Raw genomic sequence first — 20561 nt, 5'->3', positions numbered from 1 at the left:
AGAGGGTTCAGGTCTATAAGGGGAGAAACCGGAAGCAGTAGGGGGTGATCGGAGACTGGGAAAGTGTGAGGCCACGCAGGGCGGAGAGTGAGAGAGAGAGTGGCGAGATCGCCACACACACACGGACCACGAGGTTCGGCACCGTCGGCCAACGGTGACCGACCCCGGGGCAGCGGGAGCAGCGAGGAGGCTGCAGAGAGCAGCGGGTCTGCAAAGGAGGAGTCGGGCAGCGGGGGTCTGCACGAGGAGACAGCAGCGGGTCTGCTAGGAGGGAAGTGGGCTACGTGAGCGATAGCAGCCTGGGGCTACGCAGGGCGAAGAGTATATAGGGGAGTGCCGTGAGGGAAAAGAGATCGAACCCAAATAAAGGACACACAGAGAGAGAAGCGTCCGAGTCCTTTATTACACTGGTGTCAAAAGTGTAACGGCATGGCAAAACAACTGAGAAAAAAGAATATTCCGTCTCCGGCATCGGCTTCATCTTCCGACGACGATGACCTTCCTCCTGCGGTGGACCTGACTCCGATGGAGGAGGAGATCCGTGCTGGGACGAGTGCGGGTCCGGGGGTCCAAGATGTCGCCGCGTCGGCGGACCCATCTGCACCGAAGGATACGGATTTAAGATGGAGTCAGATGGCGGAGCAACTGGAAACTCTCAAGAACGTACTTGCACAATTGTGTGAGCTCGTCACGCCGAGGGCGGCGTCGGAAGGAGATGTTGGTGGTCCGCAGGAGCCCGTTTTGTCTTCGCTGTCGACGCCATCGGCCACGCGGCACGAAGACGCCATCTTGGGCGGGGCAAGCGAGGAAAGGCGGGAAGCCGCCATTTTGCGCCCTCCGCGGCGGAAAGCCGCCATCTTGTCTACACCACGTTGCGACGCCATGTTGAATATGCCATCGGATGAGTCAGCGGCTGGAGGGAGCGCGCCAAGAAGTCGCAGTCGTCACCTGACGACTGTCAAAGAATTCTCCATCGGGGGCGATTGGAGTGCGTTCGCCTGCAGATTTTTGGCAGCGGTACGCTCGGCGAGGTGGACTGACGCCGAGGCATTAGAAGTTTTACCGACTCTTCTCGATGACGAGTCCGTTAGATTCTTTCGCTCTATAAAGGCCGCGAAGAAGGAAACATTGCGAGGTGTGTTCGACGAAATGGCTGACGCTTACGAGCCGCCGGATGATGCTCATCGCCGGTTTGTGCAACGACAACGAGCACCCGAGGAGTCTCCGGTGGCGTATAGGGGCGCGGTACTGGAGCTGGCTATGGCTGCATACCCGGAGACGGAGCCTGACCTGCTGGAACCTCTCATCCTGGGGAAGATGTTGGAGCTGTCCCAGGATCTCGGCATTCCTATGCCGGTGTGTGGTCACGAGAAGCTCACATCCCGGGCTGCGGCTAAATGTCTGGATGCCCAGTTCAACCTGCGCCGGTGGAAGCAAGTTACGGCGTGGACGGGGGGGCCCATCGTCGAAGGGGGAGCCTTGGGTTGGGACCCCAACAAAGCAGTTTATGTGCCGGACGACAGGAGCCCGCAGGAGCTGTCGGCCGCCGCTGCTCCGTGGCCGGCCCGCGGTGGGCCGGGGCCGCGGGCTGCGCCGCCGATACGGCCGCGTCAGGACGGGGTGCCCGCCGCGCGGCGCAACGACATCGACTGTTTCCGCTGCGGGCGTAAGGGCCATTTCGCTAGAGACTGTTGGGCCCGCGTTCCGGGTCCGCCCCAGCAGGAGGCCCCGACAGCGGCCGCTCTGAGGAAGGATTCGCCAGCACAGGCAAGTCGGTGCGCACCAGACACCCGGCAAGGCTTGACACCTCACTCATCACCGTTGTCATGCGATCCGGGTGTTGTTAATAACGCGAGGCCATTGACTGCGCCTTGTCGCTCAGTAACGCAGTGGCATAAGTTGGCTCGGCGGGTCGTCGCGGCCGCTACCGGTTCGTCCACCGTACCTGGGTCGATACAAGGGGTGGACGTACGGATTTTGGTAGATTCCGGAGCGTCCGCGACCATTATTTCGGATGTAATATTCCATCTCTTGAACATCCCACCAGAGGCCGTGAGTCCGGCTTACGCTTCCTGCGTCGCTGCGAACGGGGGTAGCATGGGCATTGTGGGCCAGGTGGACGCTAACATAGCTATCGGGGGAGTGTCGGCCTCGGGAATTGTGTTAATTTCGAGGTCTCTTGCGGTTCCTTGTTTGTTGGGGACCTATTTTCTGGCCAAAATGCCCATTCTAATTAGAATTAATGAGAACTGCATTGAATTACCGGAAGGCCGTAAAATTGCGTTTTTGCCGTCGCCCTGGGGGCGACCTGCTCCTGTCGCCCAAGTGCAAGCGTTGTCCGAAGTGTCTGTTGATATTCCACCTGGCTCACAGATGCTCATTCCCTTGCGTTATCGGAAGCCTGTACCTGGTCGTCAAGGAGCTATTGGGGTTTTGTTGTCGCCGTCCGCCACCATCACGGGTGGATCGGCGCTAGTTGGGGCACAAACTATTGTCCGGCCAGACCAGCAGCCATTTTTGCAGGTGCTTAACGCGAGTACCGAAAGCGTGTGTGTGCCGGCGGGTACCGTTGTGGCACATGCCACTACTGCGTTTACAGCTCATGATGATCTGTCCGGCCGGGGTGTTGTTGGAGGTGTTTCGAGCCCCGGAGCTGCAGATGATCGCTGGATCACTGAATTGTTTGGGGAGAATTCAGCTCTTTCCGGGGAACAACGTTGTGCAATTAGTAAATTATTATTGAGCTATTCTGATGTGTTTAGCTCCGACGATTTGGACTTGGGACGCACCTCGTTGCTTTACCATCATATTGACACAGGGGATGCTGCCCCTAATCGGTTAAACTCGCATCCGATGAGTCCGGCTGAACGAGAGCATGTTCGAGGGGCAGTGGATGACATGTTGGCTGCGGACATAATATCTCCGTCTAACAGCCCATGGGGCGCACCTGTTGTTTTGGTTAAGAAGAAAGACGGCAGATTGCGATTTTGTGTCGATTTTCGTAAATTAAATAAAGTGTCGGTGGCAGATGCGTACCCCCTGCCGCGTATGGACGACTCTCTCGATGCCTTGTCGGGGGCAAAGTTCTTTTCAACGCTAGATCTCTCTTCGGGCTTCTGGCAGCTTCCCCTTGACGAGTCCTCGCGGGAGAAGACTGCTTTCCGTACGCCGCAGGGGTTATTCCAATTTAACTGTCTTCCGATGGGGTTGAATGCGGCCCCTGCCACTTTTCAGAGGTTGATGGAGTTGGTATTAATGGGGTTGCAGTGGGAGACATGTCTGATATATTTAGACGATATTATCGTCTTCAGCCGCACATTTGACGAGCATTTATCGCGGTTGGAGGCTGTGTTCACCAGGATGCGTTCTGCTAATTTGAAATTAAAGCCTAAGAAATGTCACCTACTGCAACACTCCGTGCGTTATTTGGGGCACATCGTAAGTGCGGACGGGGTGGCCACAGATCCGGACAAAACTGCGTGCGTCCGTGACTGGCCAACCCCTGCCACGGTGGGGGATGTGCGTCGGTTTTTGGGGTTCGCCTCATATTATCGGAGGTTTGTTCCAAATTTTGCTACGATCGCGAGGCCTTTGCATCTCCTTACGGGAAAAGGACACAAATTTGCTTGGGGACCGCCAGAGGAGGCGGCATTTCGAGGCCTACGCGATCTATTGGCTACGGCGCCGACGTTGGATTATCCCGATTTTGAACATCCCTTCATTCTGGATACGGACGCGAGTGACACGGGCATTGGGGCGGTGTTGTCTCAGTCCAAAGGTGGTGTGGAACGCGTGGTGGCGTATGGTAGCCGGGTTTTGTCTCCCGCTGAAACCCGCTACTGCGTCACTCGCAGGGAACTTTTGGCTATTGTTTTTTTTCTCAGCCAATTTCGACCGTATCTGTACGGTCGTTCGTTTATTGTTCGCACGGATCATGCGGCCTTGCAGTATGCTCTTAAGATGGACCAACCATCCGGCCAGCTGGCGTGGTGGTTGGACACGCTGCAAGAATTTTCCTTCCAAATTCACCATCGGAAGGGAGTGCGTCACGCTAATGCGGACGCACTTTCCAGGATGCCGCAGCGATCCCCTTGCGCGTGTGCGTCGGGGACGCATAGGTGTGGGCCGATTCAGCACCCCCCTCAGCCTGTCGCCCTGGCTGTCGAAGTGCCTGAAGCTCCGCTTGAGCCGGGGCCGGCTGATGGGGGACCGGCTGATGGCATTTTACATCTCCCGAGGTCTGTGTGGATTCGGGAACAAATGTTGGATGATTCTTTGGTAACGTTACGTAAGCGGCCTGTGAAGGGGAGTGGGGGACTCTGTGCGGGGGGTGTGCCGGAAACTGCTCTCTGTGATGGGTTGCTGATGTGGAGGGAAGGGATATAGGAACGCTGGCATCTTGTTGTACCGGCATCATTGCGGTACGAATTGATTAGGACTCTGCATTGTGACACGCTTTTACATCTGGGGCTGCAGAAGACCCTATTGACGCTGCAGCGAGATTACTATTGGCACGGCATGACGACGGATGTCGTCGGGCACGTTCGTGCGTGTCCCGATTGTGCCCGCCGTAAGCCACCTAAACATCCATATGTGCCGCCGATACAATCTATTCAGGTGTCTCGAGTTAATGAGTTGGTGGCGTTAGATATTTTGGGACCCTTTCCGCCATCCGCTAGGGGAAATAAATATTTGCTGGTAGGGGTGGAGTACCTCTCCCGCTGGCCGATGGCCTGGCCTTTGCCTGACCAGTCAGCGGCGTCTATCACAGACGCCTTTCTATTTGGGTATGTTATGGACAAGGGGGCGCCGGAGAGGCTCTTTACAGACCAAGGCCGGAATTTTTCGTCTAAATTGTTGGGGGAGGTGTGTGCGGCTCTTGGAACAAAAAAAATACGGACATCTCCCTACCACCCACAAACGGATGGTATGGTTGAACGGCTAAATCGGACCCTGTCCGCCATGTTGTGCCACACGGTTAGTGAAAAACAATCGGATTGGGATTTGCATATCCCTGGGGTGCTTTCGGCGTACCGGATGACGCCGCATGCGGCTACAGGATATTCGCCGTTTTTTCTTATGTACGGTCGTGAAAACGTACCGCCGATTAATGTGCAATTGGGAACCGGAGCGAGGGGACCTGCTAAGCCTCTTCCTGACTATATTCAGGACACCGTTCGCCGAGTCACTGTGGCTCGGGAAGGGGCCCGCATGGCTACGGCCAAAGCCCAGGCTCGGAACGAGCGGTGTGTGCGACGTTCAAAAGGGGAATGCCCCTGGAAAACGGGGGACCTGGCCTGGCTCCATTGTCCACAGGTGCGGCCAGGTACCTCTCCTAAGTTACATAAACCATGGCAAGGGCCGATTCGCCTCATCGAGGTTCCCAACCCACAGTCGGCGTGTGTTCGGTTTGGATCTCGGCGTTGGTTCGTCCACACATCTCGGTTGAAATCATACGTGGCCCCTCGACCTGATGCGTCATCTCCTGAGGTTGCCTTGCTGGGGTCTGTTGCTGCCGACTCGCCCTTGCCTGTGCCTGCTGACCTTGCAAGAGCGCCTGTCGTGCCTTTTACAGACGAGCCGGCCGTGACGCGGCAGGGGAAGGAAGACTCAGATCGGGGTGCGTCGACCACGGCTGCGGAACCTTTGAGACCCGTAGCCCTTCCAACCCCGCCGCGGGCGTGATTGCGGGACGCCTCTGATGCTGGGCCTTCGAGAATCGGGGACCGGGACGTTGCCAGGCCTCCAATAGCGACAGACGACCTTCAGCCTGTCGCTCTTAAAACCCTGCCACGTTCCCGCTCAGCGGGAGGGCCGCCGACCGTCCGGGACGGCCCGGCGACTCGCACCCACTCGAAATCCCTCACATTTCGTTAATTATTGTGTTGTGTTCTTGTTCTTTCGGTATATTATTGTGTGTTCTGCGTCCTTTTTTTTTTCGTATTCGGTCGTGTTCGCTCGCATTGCTTGTTGGAGTTGTGTTCAGCCGAGGTCGGCTGGATTTTCTCTACGGGGGAGGGTGGTGTAATGCGGGCGTAAACGACCTCCCGGAAGTGACGTCATGGGGGGAGGAGTTACGTCACGTGGGGGAGAGGGTTCAGGTCTATAAGGGGAGAAACCGGAAGCAGTAGGGGGTGATCGGAGACTGGGAAAGTGTGAGGCCACGCAGGGCGGAGAGTGAGAGAGAGAGTGGCGAGATCGCCACACACACACGGACCACGAGGTTCGGCACCGTCGGCCAACGGTGACCGACCCCGGGGCAGCGGGAGCAGCGAGGAGGCTGCAGAGAGCAGCGGGTCTGCAAAGGAGGAGTCGGGCAGCGGGGGTCTGCACGAGGAGACAGCAGCGGGTCTGCTAGGAGGGAAGTGGGCTACGTGAGCGATAGCAGCCTGGGGCTACGCAGGGCGAAGAGTATATAGGGGAGTGCCGTGAGGGAAAAGAGATCGAACCCAAATAAAGGACACACAGAGAGAGAAGCGTCCGAGTCCTTTATTACACAGTTATAGAAGACTATCTTTGACTGATTCTAGAATTTGTGAGGTGCATACAGTAGTTCCGGAGGAGATAGGGATGCTGAATGTAAAATTACTAGTTTTCTCTTACTAGAGAAACTTACAAGGGATGGTGAGGCTTTGATGTGTCTCTCACCCTGTAGGATGATCCAGAGGTTCCGTTCACTGAGGATGACCATCGGAAAAGAAGGCCTCATCCTGCATTCAAGGATCATGTGGCCTTGGAGAAGCTGGTCATGAAGCTGGGCAAGATGGTATTCGCGTAGTTTATTTACTCAGCTATAAGATGGCCAGCTAGCTTAGCTAGCTCAGGTGGCTCATGATGGATTATAATGCCTTTGCCAACACTAGGTTTGAATCTAGTTAATCACTAATAAATAAGCCAAGTTCTGAAGTGTAGTTTACACATTCTTTGCTTAATTTGGTCATGGCTCAGAGGGCAAGAATGTATTAGTACACTGGAGGCCAGACACACGGTGAGCAACTCGTACAGGCCGTGAAGTGGGGTAAAAGCCAATTGAAATGACTCCACAAGTAGCCATGTGCTGTCATCTTGCTGGGACTTTCCCTGACATGATGTGGTATAATCTTAATTTTAGAACTTTCGTGACTGCAGGAGTTATTATTTGTTTCTTTCGGTTAAGTCACGTCTAAAGATAAAATAATAAATTAAATTAAATAATAGAATACGACGTTTCGATTGCAACACAAGCAATCATCATCAGGTATAATGAAATAGCGACATAAAATCTAACCAGAAAACTATAGACAGACATATTAGCAGACAGATATCACCAAGATACATAGCGAGAGCAACACTGTTACCTGTGTTGCTCTCGCTATGTATCTTGGTGATATCTGTCTGCTAATATGTCTGTCTATAGTTTTCTGGTTAGATTTTATGTCGCTATTTCATTATACCTGATGATGATTGCTTGTGTTGCAATCGAAACGTCGTATTCTATTATTTAATTTAATTTATTATTTTATCTTTAGACGTGACTTAACCGAAAGAAACAAATAATAATTCCTGCAGTCACGAAAGTTCTAAAATTAAGATTGAACCACTTCTACGGGGAAGTTTTAAGCTTATCTTTTTTCTCTCTCTCTGGCGACTTGTTTTCTCTGCCTGTGTCCTCTCTTTAGATTGTTCACACTTAAATTCTAACTTAGCAATCTTTGAAATACGTAATCAACCAGGCTATGCGTTAATTGTGTGTTGACCGACCCTCTGTGTTGTATTACATTACATTTCGATATTTTATTAGGTTATTTAATTTTAGTGTGTCCTTCTCCTGATTTTCAGGCTTGCTTGCCGTGCCATCGCATTCGCAGCACCACGTCTGTTGACCACTCATTGATATGCTAATTTTTTCTCTAACCCTCCTCCCTCTCTCTGCCTCCGCCCCCCCTCTGTCTATTTAAGGCCACCACACAGAGACGATCACCCCTCTCTGTTACCTGTGTTGCTCTCGCTATGTATCTTGGTGATATCTGTCTGCTAATATGTCTGTCTATAGTTTTCTGGTTAGATTTTATGTCGCTATTTCATTATACCTGATGATGATTGCTTGTGTTGCAATCGAAACGTCGTATTCTATTATTTAATTTAATTTATTATTTTATCTTTAGACGTGACTTAACCGAAAGAAACAAATAATAATGATGTGGTATATTAGGCCAGTTCAGTTGGTGCTAACAAAATAATTTATAAATAGTATGAAACAATGAAGCACGAAATATATGATGAATATATATTCTAAGTGAGTAAATACATGACCAATGAATGATGAATTGGACTTGGCTAAGTTCTCAAGATGTTGTTGTTCTAATCTCGTGAGATTTGCCCTCAACTCAATTGGGATTACACATAGCAATCATCACCCCCGACTGTGAAATCTTGGCAGGACCCTCCTAAAAAGACCTGAGACTCAGTGAGACTTTCCTGGGTAAATAAGCGTAGTAGTAATAATAAACTTGAGTTAGCTGTGATCACATGACAGCACGTGCTCATCTGTAACGGCCACATTTAGACACATTGACACAGGATCTCAGAACTGGCTACAGTCCTGTTGCCTGAGGGAGGTCCTGATGGGTGTTTCTTTATCTCATGACACAAATCCCATAGCAAAATTCGGATATATTTGTAAATCAAGTAAAAAATATGTAACCCATAGTTTCAATATTTGTTCAAGGCTAACAAATGATAATACATTAGTACAAATGTTGCTACACTTATGACAATACATCGTGGTGCAATGTGATTTGATGACACTTTTACTTTCAGAGTAAGAAAAAGTTCATTGGCTATGTGGTGTCTTCTGGACTGCCCTATGGAATGGGGGAAGAGCCTTTTCATTTCATTTTCAAGGTGACTATCACAGCATTATTCTAGAGGCTGATATTTGTCTCATCTTACTTTTTTTTAGAAGTGACATTGACATGTGCCCCCAGCATTCACACATGTGTTCATGTTTTAACAGACTGCCTGGTTGGGAGAGTTGCCTGCAGTACCTGTGATTGAGAGAGGAACAAACGTCCTGCCAACCATTCACATCCGAGACCTGGCAGGGTATGGGAATCCTTTTACTCTTTTGGCGAATCTGGGCTCATGGTTGACCCTGGATGTAGCACTTAGTGGTTGCTAAGTCATTGTTTTTTGTCAGTGTGCACAGGCATGTAGGCACATCAGGTATCATTCCCATCTATACGAATACTCTGTAAGAAAACAAACATTATCGTCTAATACATTGTGCTTGCCCCACAGTCGACTGATTACGCACAAGCACAATCGGCTGATTATGCAAAAAGGACCTTGCGAATGGGCACTTTTGCCTGCCAATGCTGGTGTCAACAGCCAGTAAGGGGGAGGTGTGCTTGCTCGGTTCTCCATACATCGGAACATTTTCACTTGCTGGAGGTGGCGACTGATTGAACATTTACAGCTAATCGCTGAAATGCTGATTGGAAAGGTTCTCTGGGGAGAAAAACATGCATATATCTTTGCTGACACTCAGTAGCATTATAACCACAAACATTTTAAGGAAATGCCCTGCACAATTTAAACAATTAGTAGAATCACAAGGGACACCACCAGTGCCGGCGTTGTGTTGATGAGCTGTCAAATTGAGATGCAAGGGCAAGTGAGCAAATTGTTCTGTCCACGTTGTCACTTATAGAGGTTTTGTACAAATGCTGCCGAAGGAAGTAAATAAAGTACTCCATTAATCCAGGAAATCTTCACTAACTCTCAGGAGAATCTGCATTGGGATGTTTGGCCAAATCCTTATGAGGGATTGTTTTGCTAGAACTTGCCCTAAAACATTCGCTTTGTGAGTATAAAGTTTAAAGTGTTTATCCTGTGCAGCGTCTGGCCACCTCCACAGAACTGTGACTGAGAGCTACTCTGCAGAGATGAGCACCACCTCGGTCTGAACAATGAGGCACTCTGAGTTGACATTGCTTTTTGAATATTGCCAGAGTGATTCAGAATATAGCTGACCACAAGCCCAAGACTCGCTACATCCTGGCTGTGGATGAGGGCAAACACACTCAGCTAGAGATAGCACAGGTAAGAACGTGTTTTCACATTTTTGCCATGGATGTATTTTTTTGGTATTTCTGCATTTTTGGGAAACCTCTCTGCCTGGAGAAAGCTCGCTTGTATGAGCGGATACAAATAATGAATCCACACTCATCTCATGATTGGGGTCAGCCTCACTATCATAGAGGATAATCGCTTATATGGACTACCTACAAACTGTTACTCGTTTTCTCCACTGATTAGGACTGTAGTGCTGAATCGACCCCTGACTCGAATTTAACTCCAAAAAGTTTTGATTGTGATTGTCATGGATTGAAATGACAGTGCCACCTGGCCATAATAATTAAATATTGATGTGAGTATGTATACTTTGACATATGTTTCAATGTACCTACCTCAGAATTAGCATAAAAATAGTTTTACTTTTGGCTCCACAAGCCAGAAATCAGGTGAAAAATAGCACCGACATGAAAATATACCCGATTATCCTCATCATGTGAAGACTTAGTGGAAGCTTGCAATCATGTGTGCGCTATAGGTGGGGAGTGATGTGGAGATGCTTTTGAATGGAATGGAAAGTTGTATCTCCGCACCGCAGGCCATCAGTAAGAGGCTGGGCACGGGGCGCATCAGCCACATCTCCAAACAGGAAGCCATGAGCAACAAGGACTGCCTGGTAAGAGTGCTCAAGAGTAAGCATCTCCACCCCACCGGTGCCCAGCAGCCTGAGCTTATTTACTCCTCCACAACTCCACGCTGCTGAAAGTTCACCATCGCGACACTTTACTCTCCTCATCATTGAATTCGCAACAAATGTTTGTTGTTTTGCTGCAACGTTTTAGGTTGCACCACAAAATGTCTCAAACTCCCCTTGCTGGTTATGAGACGGTTCTTGCCACATTCTATTTAGCAAACTTCCAACTTGTTTGCCGAGTAATATATTTAAATAATATAAAATTTTAGTACAACAATTTATTATTCCTTACAGCTCATATTATGGTTAGGGTGCTTAACTGAAAAAATTGTAAGTTTGTAACTTAAAATCCAGTCATGGATAAATGCAGTGCGTTGTCTCTCTGGGATGATTGAAGGACAACTCTTTGGATTGTCAATAGTGGTTACCATATGTAGATACTAACCCCACCTTAGCAATGTGGAATTTTATCCAATGGTTTAGGACAACATTCAGAGATTGGCAGCACCCAATGTTTCAAGTGGGAGACACTTTCACCTGACTTAACATGTGTGATCGTGTAGTGGACATTATCATCACCAGCCATGATCAATCCACTTCTGGATGCAGGCCTCCCCACACTGTCACCAACCCACATGGTCCTGCAATGCCACAATATATTTAACTCTTGAACATGAGGTGATAGCATGGCTCAATCTCTGAGGTGGTCGACCTCTCAGACATGTTTTCTCCTTAAACTGCCACTCTGTTGTTAGTCTCATCTATTGGCCGAAAGCGACCCAAGTGAAGTGTCATTCTCAAGCCCATTTACTTTCCTTAGCGGTCAATATGATGTCCATGATTTGTGTTTGTTCTCTGGTATTTGTGTTCCTCTTTTAGTCTTTCAGTGTATATCCCAGAATCCATCTCTCCAAGCTTTTTGCATGCTATTTGGCTTTTCTTCCATTTTCTTTGATTGTGCCCATATTTCTGATCCATGTCATCGTGGGTAATATTCAATCATGTGAAACTTTCTGCAAGTGAAAGAGGTCACTGCTTATTACTTGGCATTATGAGTAGATGCGAGCCAATGAGCGAGGTTGCGTATCTGACTGAGCGAGTGCACTGCCCACGCCTGCACGCCTGCCAGCCCCAGCATGTGGAGCAGCTGCTGCTGGACGTGTGTGCGGAGGCCGTTTTTGTCAAAGAGGAGTTGAACGTGCGCTGGGTGGCGGAGGCCGGCTTGCTGGTCAACCTGGAGCGGGTGGTGCGCGAGTTCCGGGCCACACGGAAGCTCCAGGTTTGAGACAGTGTTTTCCACTGCATCACTCAATGACGCTTATGTTGTGTGTACATAGCACAAGGGCCCTTTTATAGTGAGTGCTGTATGTATATGATGTTTCTGCCCATATGTGCTCTCCTCTTAAATAGTCTTCGTATTATACTATTAAACGCATGATGGTTCACTGTATTGTCCACATTTATCCATGGCTAAGAGCGGAAATCGCCGCAAAGGTGTGGGTCGTGCGTGGAATTCCCGATGGTGCCAAACTCGTCATCATGATTGCATCACGCACTGCTGATGATCTGGCCAGAGGTGGCCCGCGAGCGGGAAACTATGGCATATTTTCCGAATAAATGGTGTAAAGAAATGAAGGCAAATATGAAGTTATTAAGAGTTGATTCATACAGGGAGGAGATTCCACAATAATGTACTTCACTGATGTTTAACTGTTTCATTAGGGCTGTGTCGTGAGAGAGATGTTTTGTTTTATATCCCCAGCCCATCAAAATCTGCATCCTGGGCCCACCGGTAACTGGGAAGAGCACTGTGGCCCAGATGCTGTGCAAGCATTACAAAATACACCATGTCAACATGAAGGATGTCATCACAGAGGCTCTAACCAAGCTGGTAGGTAGGCCAGGCAGCCAATGCCCCACGTCTCGTGCAGCGCATATAATAGCATGTTGATTAGACATCCTTAGTTCTTACCATAAGAATCCAGGAACTTATGGGTGTCCCATGTATGCCTCAAAATAGACACAGACCGGTCACAACCCCACATTGATTTCTCTTGTCCACAATTATGCATTTTCTCAATGAATTACGGATTATAAATAAACAACTGGTCATTTCATCCTCAGTAAAATAATGTTTAAGTTATTTGACGGATGGGCCTTTTAGCTAGTTTCAAAAACGCCACTGGAAAACTGTGATGTGGAAGGCCCATTGAGCGATAAATGTAAGGGTTATATTATTTTGGTGATGGAACAATGTCTATTTATTATTAACTTCTCTGTCCCTGGGAATCAGGAGAGGATCGTTGGCTCAGCTGGCAGGAAAGAGGAGACTGAGTGGCACGAGGAAGACGTGGAGGCGTTTACAGAAGACGTTCAAGAAGCGCAGGACTTTCTGGAGGCTCTTAGAGAGAACATGCTGCAGAATGAAGGTGTATTGTCTCGTCAGAAGAGATGTTACCACCACTGCACATGTCTTTTATGGCTCTACTGTGTTTATTTACAACAGCTGTAGCCCACTGATGTTGTGAGTTTCAATCCCAGCCAAGAGCTTCTGCGCTCATAATTTCTTAGAGCTCAGTCAATTAAACTTAACTTGGCAAATCAGAAATTGGTTTTCCTTTTGGATAGACTGGACTCTATTATGGAAATGTGGAATTTCAATCTCTAACTCAGAACTGCCAATGGGGATTAGCACCGCCAAATGCTGGTTTAAGTCTGGAGTTACTTTGGCTTATTTTTGCCTGGTCATATGGAACAGTGACTTTCTATCACTTTCACAAATCAACTACATTATATAAACCTGACCCTGCCTGCGTAACTTCATGGTCCAGCCCTGCCTTCCCATAAATAACCCATCCTCCCTACAGAAACCCCAAGTGTAGGATTATCTAAATTCCACTTTCACATCCTCAAGTGGCTAATAGCCCATGTCTTTATAGTCTGTAAAGATAAATGGGGTTTTCTCTGTTTGTGTGTGTCTGGTGCTGCCCAGGACGATTGGAAGATTCCTACTTGGTACGGTTGTACAAAGAGAAGTTGTCTTCCCCACCATGCCAAAATCAGGGATTTGTGCTGGACGGTTTCCCCAAAACATTTGCTCAGGCAGTGCAGCTGTTTGGCGGTGAGTACATCTACCTGTGGAGGTGATTGTTGGAAATGTTTTTGGTAATTCTAGCACAGGTAAAAACACAACATCATCCATAATTGTAACAGTGACATTTCATAATAATGGACATTAAAATATTTTTCACATAAACCTATTTCATAAAAAATATTCGGCAGGTTTACTCACATGAATAACATTAAAATATTTCAAATAACGTACTTAATATTGATGTGCATTTCAGATTAACGTCGTGAATTATAATTTACAATAGTTTTTCTTAATCACCGCTACGACGTATATCCCACTTACGTACCAGCATGGTCATGCAACTGATGCAGTGCGCTTTCTGCACAACAATTGGCTATAGCAACACAGTACAACAAAAACCACATCAGCCAAGCCGGCACATGTCACGTGTGTGACACCACAGCTAGATATGACGTTACAGCACACGTCTCTTTGTGGACCAAGTTTATTTCTCATAATGCGTTAGTCAAACCAAGGCAACAAAAAGTAACAGATCTCTTAAGTAGGGTTTAGAAGTTTGAAATAGTCCAGTTCCATTGTGACAAGATAGCATGCAATGTTTTCTATAATATTTGTAATTTTTCTTCGCATTTCAGTTTAAATCATTTTCATTCTAAAGTGGGGAAATACAGGGTCCCCACACATACATTGTAAGGAGATTTCACTGCATTGTTAGCCAATAGCGGTTATACACACTCACAATTGATCAGAAACTAGAGGCTTGCAAGTAAAAAAATTATTTCTGCACTGACTGAGATAAATTCCAAATGTAAGGAGGTTGGTTCTCTCTCCAGTTAAGGCCAGTCTATCACTCGGTGTGGTATGTGTTTGAGAGGCGATCAACTTACGCACTGTTATTCTAGCATACTGTTGGCAGTGCTGCATTTCCATTGTAAACAAGTTTTGAGAGCGCTTGCGTCTCATTTGAAAGATTGGAGAACCGAATCAACTCGTCCCATCATAACGCTGGCATCTATAAATGCGTCTCACTTTGCCACAGTGGCAATGCTCTGGATAAACTGTCTATTGTGATAGGAAGTGGAATATCCACAAATGCTTCTGGGTTACCAATAGAAGAAGATAACAAGCCATTGCCAATGGTGTTCGATTACATACATTTTTTTACACGCTTTTATTTAACTCACTCTGTCTGTTGTTGTTGTACCCTCAAATCTTGTAACTCAATTTTAACCCACTTCCCAATGTAGTATCGACTGCAAACTTGGTATACGTATGTCATACTGATGACAATACGATATTCTATCATTAAAAAATATATATATACTTTAAAACATTATTTTTTATATGTTATATTTCGGCTTGGATCGAATTTATGGCAAGCTCCGAGGCCACTTCCTGGAGTCGTGGAGTTCTGCCATTATGAGTACGGTATATTTCATGAAAGCGTGTTTAAAAAAAAGTTTTTTCAAATATTAATTATTTATGGCAGAGTTAATCAAAATGGTGGTGAGGTGGTTGAATACCTGGTAGTACTCCTCTTTAGTGTGACACTGTTATGTTGACAGTGGAAGACGAGGAAGATGGTGAAGAACTGAATAAGAGGAAAGTGCCCCTCTTTGACAAGAGCATAATCCCAGGTATGCAGTGTTTCTTTCGCTAGCATGGCAAATCAGCGTTTAGTTGGTTCCTTTTTAAACTTGAACGGACAAGGTGAGTGTGTGTGTGGCAGGAGACAGTGTATGACCGCAGCGCGATGTCGCGTACAAACCCTGTGACAGAGCTGGTGGTGTCGCTGGACGCTGAAGACGACGTTGTGCTCCACCGCGCCATGTCGCTGCCTGAGTGCGCCGTGCTGGAGGCTGACCTCACGGAGGAGCGCGTGAGGAGACGCCTCGCAGAGTTTCACGCTCTTCGTTCCGAGGACGACACGGTCCTCGACTACTTCGACGAGCTGGAGATTCATCCTGACCACATTGGTCAGTGTTTGGCTCTCGCACATTTTTAAACGTGCGCGTTCTATTTTGTGTTTCAATGCCACGGCATCTTCGTCGGCTTTCTAAAGCATCATTTGTGCAGATGTGTATGCTGTGAACCAGTGATGTAGTTGAATTCATGCAGCAGAGATCACTTGTTGCCATTGCATACTAATTACTTTAGCTAATCATTACCTTTTATTCCTCAATTGGGATTATACATCGCAATCATCGGCCCCTACTGGCAGACGAATGCCCTAGATTATTTGAAAATGAGACTCTCCTGTTCTCTTGAGTTCTCACCTGGTTCAACATAAAAACTTGAAACCTTAAATTCTACACGGGTCACAACAATGAGCCGATATGGCTATGCAATAGACGAGTAACCTAATAGAATTCACGCGCTCTAATTGTGCATGCGTAGTAAGTAGCATGTTGTGTTGCACACGTGTGTTAATGCAGATGTGAGTGTTTGCGAGGTGGCTCAGATCAAGCGACGGATTAGAAAGCTGATGGGCGAGCCCCGTAATTACGGACCCTCAGAGGAGGAGCAGCTGGAGTTAGCACAGCGAGCGGAGGCGAAGCGGAGGGAGCGAGAGGCACGGAGGCGTGTGGACCAGCTGCTGCTGGACGCACAGCAGGCTGCCCAGAGACTCTGTCAGGAAGAGGAGTGGGTCAGTGCATTGATGGGCACAACTCATCTGAATAGCTCAAGTAACACAGGCATCCCACACCTGAACTCAACATTAAATTGTATCACGCGTCGCGAGACTCACTTGTCGGTCTGCTGGGCTCTGAAGTGGCCAGGAGAATGGAGGTTGCTTGCCTATCAGTGTGAATATTGAGTGAGATCCCTTTGTGTTTGATTGCCTTCTACATACAAAACACTTTAGTGCAGCTGCACTTTATTGTAACTATCGTGGAGCTGCATTCTATTGTAACTGTAGTGCAATGATAAGACGTGTATGCTGAGGTAGATATATTTAATTTATTTCGGTAGGAAGTGCCCAATAAGCTGGTAGGCTCTATTTCATGGGCGTCCTGCGACGATACAGATGTTATATGGTACAGATCTTGGTTACAATCATGGTTACATAGGTCGCGATATAAACAGCAAGTATGAGTACATGCTTTACATGTAACAGGAATAGGTAACTGGTTGAAAATGTAAAAGAAATACAGAGGATGACTACATTAATTTACAAACAAAAATAAAGGAATTACTCTTTGGTTCTTTCGGTAAAGTCACGTAGAAAGAAAATAAATTAAATAATAGAATACGACGTTTCGATTGTAACACAAGCAATCGTCATCAGGTAGAAAACAAACCTAGTGAACTTAGAAATACAATGCTATCCAACACAGAGAGTCGGCTAACACAACATTCAGCACCTTACCTGATTGATTACGTTCTTCCAAAGATTGATCAATTTGAGAGAGAGACAAAACAAAGACACGGGAGGACACAGACAGATACACAAGCCGAGAGAGACAACACAGAGACACACAGAGAGAGACACACTACTTAGACAGAGTGTGTGTATTCTATTATTACATTTATTTTCTTTCTACGTGACTTTACCGAAAGAACCAAAGAGTAATTCCTACAGTCACGAAAGCTTCAAATCAAGTTTAAAAATAAAGGAAGTAAAAAATGAAATTTTTACAAAGCAAACAAAATCATTAACTGTGAATTTTAAGTATAATGCTTACATACTTGGGCTCTTGCTTCTCTACTGATTCATTATTACAGCTACATCTATGAAGGAACTTGAGTTTTCTCACGCTTGGGCCTCAGATGATGTGTGCGGTAGCAGGAGAGACTCCGATTGGTTTAAGGGGTAAGGACTAATTATGTTGATGGAAGTTGGTAGGGTTAGGCTTTCTTTTATTTAACTTCAAATAAAATGTCAGTGACACCAGGGGCAATAGTTGTTTTTTTTAAGAACAGGAGTAAACTATATTCGTCTGCCCTTGCTCGTATCCCGCGTCGCCAGCGCGCGTGCTGGGAGGAAGTGAAGCGTCAGGAGCGCGAGGCGATGGGTGCCCGCCACCTGCCCCTGCGTAACTACCTCATGAAGTACGTGATGCCGCCGCTGGCTCAGGGCCTCGACGAGTGCTGCAAGGTGAAGCCGCACGACCCCATCGACTTTGTGGTGAGAAACTCAATGCATTCTCCGCAGCAATTATAAAAAAAACGACGTACTTTTTATTTTACCACTTGAGCTATATAGCTCTTCTTCAGAAGCGACCTGGCGATCACAAATGATAGCTCAACGAAGTGTCTTGTGTGGAAATTTATAGCGGCCAAATACTCTTAAACGCACGTTTGTAACTGTGGAGGGAAAACCCGGAGGACCCAGAGAAAAATCCACATGACCACGGGGAGAATATGCAAACTCCAAATATACATGCGTCAGGGAGAGGATTGAACCCACGACCTCTTGTATGCCAGGCGAGGTAATTCACATCTCGCGACCGTGGCGCCAAGCACATGGCCACAATGAAAAGTGGCTAGCAGCAGAGAGGGCGAGAGTGAGGGTGAGAGTTGATCGGCTTCTTGAGCTTAGGTTAAGCCAAAGTGCGAGTGGTAATCAGGTTACAGAAGTAACCACCATGGATTCAACAGTGGTAACCAGAGGTGTGGACTCGAGTCATGTGACTTGGACTCGAGTCAGACTCGAGTCATGAATTTGATGACTTGCGACTCGACTTGGACTTGCATAACAATGACTTTGTCCCACCTATGAGATGTGGACTCGAGTCATGTGACTTGGACTCGAGTCAGACTCGAGTCATGAATTTGATGACTTGCGACTCGACTTGGACTTGCATAACAATGACTTTGTCCCACCTCTGGTGGTAACCATATGGATGGAGTGGACACCAACACAGAATGTGGAATTTTCCCCATTGCTTATTTTAACAGTTGAGAGTTTGATTGAATAATTAACACATGGATATTTGTTTTTTCATCCATTTTGTGCCACGCCCCCCCAGGCTGAATACTTGCTGCAGTACAACTGTGACAAGGAGTGAGCTGTGCTAGCACGTGGAACTCGGAGAGACTGCAGTGTTTCTGTAGTCTAGGTCGTGCCGATGGAGTTCACGTTCAGCTTTGCTGACTTAAGTCTCATCACAAGGGGCAGAGCATACAAACATACCGTTGTATTTACAATTTGAACGTAATTTATGTGTTGGCATAATGACAGCATTCGGAAATATATGGAACTGTAAAATGTAAAAATTACAATTATTGTATAGGAATATACAAATGTTTTTGTTATTTTCGGGCCAACACATTTATCCTACCTTTTATAGATTCAACTCTTATAAAGAATGGTTATTCATAAACATACCTTTTTTTATGTGAATTTTTTTTTTTACTTGCAGGTTCTTAAAGCAATTTAATAGACTAGAAAATAGTTTGTTTAAAAATAATTTCATGCTTAGGAAGTTACTAAAAAATGTCAGTGCCATGAGAAATGTTTTATTCATAGCGAGATGAAGAAATATCCATATTGACAAATACAGTAATTCTGTGCATGTGAAAGAGGAAAACAATCGAAAAGACATCTTAAAAATGGAAAAGTATTTACAGTGTAAGAGTTGTGAAAATATATTTGAGAATTAAACCATTCGGCACTGTAATACACATTCCATGGTATTTGTTTATATACTGTATATCTGTACAGTTATGTCTGGCACATTTATGCATCAGAACCGTATTCAGCGGCTCTCCCAAAGAGCATAATGACGTGATTCCAGTGTGCATACGGGTAAGATACAATGGTTTGACACACCAGCAAAAGAAACATCGACACCAAACTGAGAGCCGAAGTTCATAAGCGTCTCATGGCAGCATATTGCACACCCAAGTGAAGGCACTTCCTGCCCAATAGGTGCAATTCCGGGACGTCGACACGATGAGCACTGTAACATTCCTGCGGAGGGAGCTGGTAGGAACGTTGGGTTGCTCGGTCAATGGCCAGGGTCAACGGCGGCGTGGTGTATTCCGCAAATATGGCCGACTGTGAGGGCGGGCACAAGCCGGCGTGAGTAGGTAAAACGTTGAGTTTTATAAGGGCACCACGGGGTGACCAGCCCCTCCCCACCCAGCCCACCCCTCCCATTTTTGGATGCACGACGGACGGACACAATAATCCCCTGAGGGCTGGTGTAACCAGGAGGTTTCTACCAGTATAACATGCAATAGAATACGTTACGTAGCATATGTTCAGACGTCAATCCACTACTGGATGAGAGCCTTGCCACGACATGTAATCTTCTTCCTCTCGGGTGTAATTCCAATCCTGGATTTCTACAATGCTCCTAAATGCACTTTTCAGCTTTTGTTCCAATTTATCAGGGTAACATTTTCGGATCTATATGTCAGCAGGCAATATACACTAAATACTCTTGTCGGGGCATATTGGTATGTTGCTTTTTCCAAAAGCACTCAACTTGCTCTCATCGTCCTCTTAAAAACGTAGGGTCCGGGCCACCTTCATAAACAGTCCGATTCTATGACATTAAAATTTAAATTCAATCTGAATTTTCTCTTGAAGGGTTATAAATACATTTTCACGTGTGGGCTGCGTCCCAAATATCTTAGTTTATAAAATATATAAAGGACATGCATTCGATTATGCTTGCGAGGAGGATACTTTTATTTGAAATATGCATTGTCCAATCGATTTCTTTCCAAAAAACCTTTTGGGGGCATGGCTTACACAAGGCTGAA

At 46.8% G+C, this 20561-nt stretch overlaps 1 protein-coding gene across 3 annotated transcripts in view; it reads left to right on the top strand.

Moving 5' to 3' along the window:
• LOC144931423 (adenylate kinase 7-like) overlaps positions 1-19414 on the top strand; it is a 29846-nt gene extending 10432 nt beyond the window's left edge. The window contains exons 6-19 of one of the 3 annotated variants that reach the window (XM_078855246.1): positions 6656-6766; positions 8800-8883; positions 8996-9084; positions 9993-10083; positions 10655-10732; positions 11880-12029; positions 12513-12641; positions 13044-13179; positions 13743-13871; positions 15410-15481; positions 15623-15820; positions 16280-16491; positions 17815-17973; positions 18818-19413. In XM_078855246.1, the coding sequence (XP_078711372.1) occupies positions 6656-6766; positions 8800-8883; positions 8996-9084; positions 9993-10083; positions 10655-10732; positions 11880-12029; positions 12513-12641; positions 13044-13179; positions 13743-13871; positions 15410-15481; positions 15623-15820; positions 16280-16491; positions 17815-17973; positions 18818-18856 (1677 nt within the window). In that variant the 3' untranslated portion in view covers positions 18857-19413. Of the gene's footprint in view, positions 1-6655; positions 6767-8799; positions 8884-8995; positions 9085-9992; positions 10084-10654; positions 10733-11879; positions 12030-12512; positions 12642-13043; positions 13180-13742; positions 13872-15409; positions 15482-15622; positions 15821-16279; positions 16492-17814; positions 17974-18817 lie in introns of all 3 variants that reach the window. The other 2 variants (XM_078855237.1, XR_013636569.1) reach the window with 2 other exon arrangements.
• Positions 19415-20561: the final 1147 nt, after the last annotated feature.

Source organism: Lampetra fluviatilis, chromosome 1, assembly GCF_964198595.1.
Source record: "Lampetra fluviatilis chromosome 1, kcLamFluv1.1, whole genome shotgun sequence".
NCBI classification, from domain to species: Eukaryota; Metazoa; Chordata; class Hyperoartia; order Petromyzontiformes; family Petromyzontidae; genus Lampetra; species Lampetra fluviatilis.
This window is presented reverse-complemented; position numbering and strand designations above follow the sequence as displayed.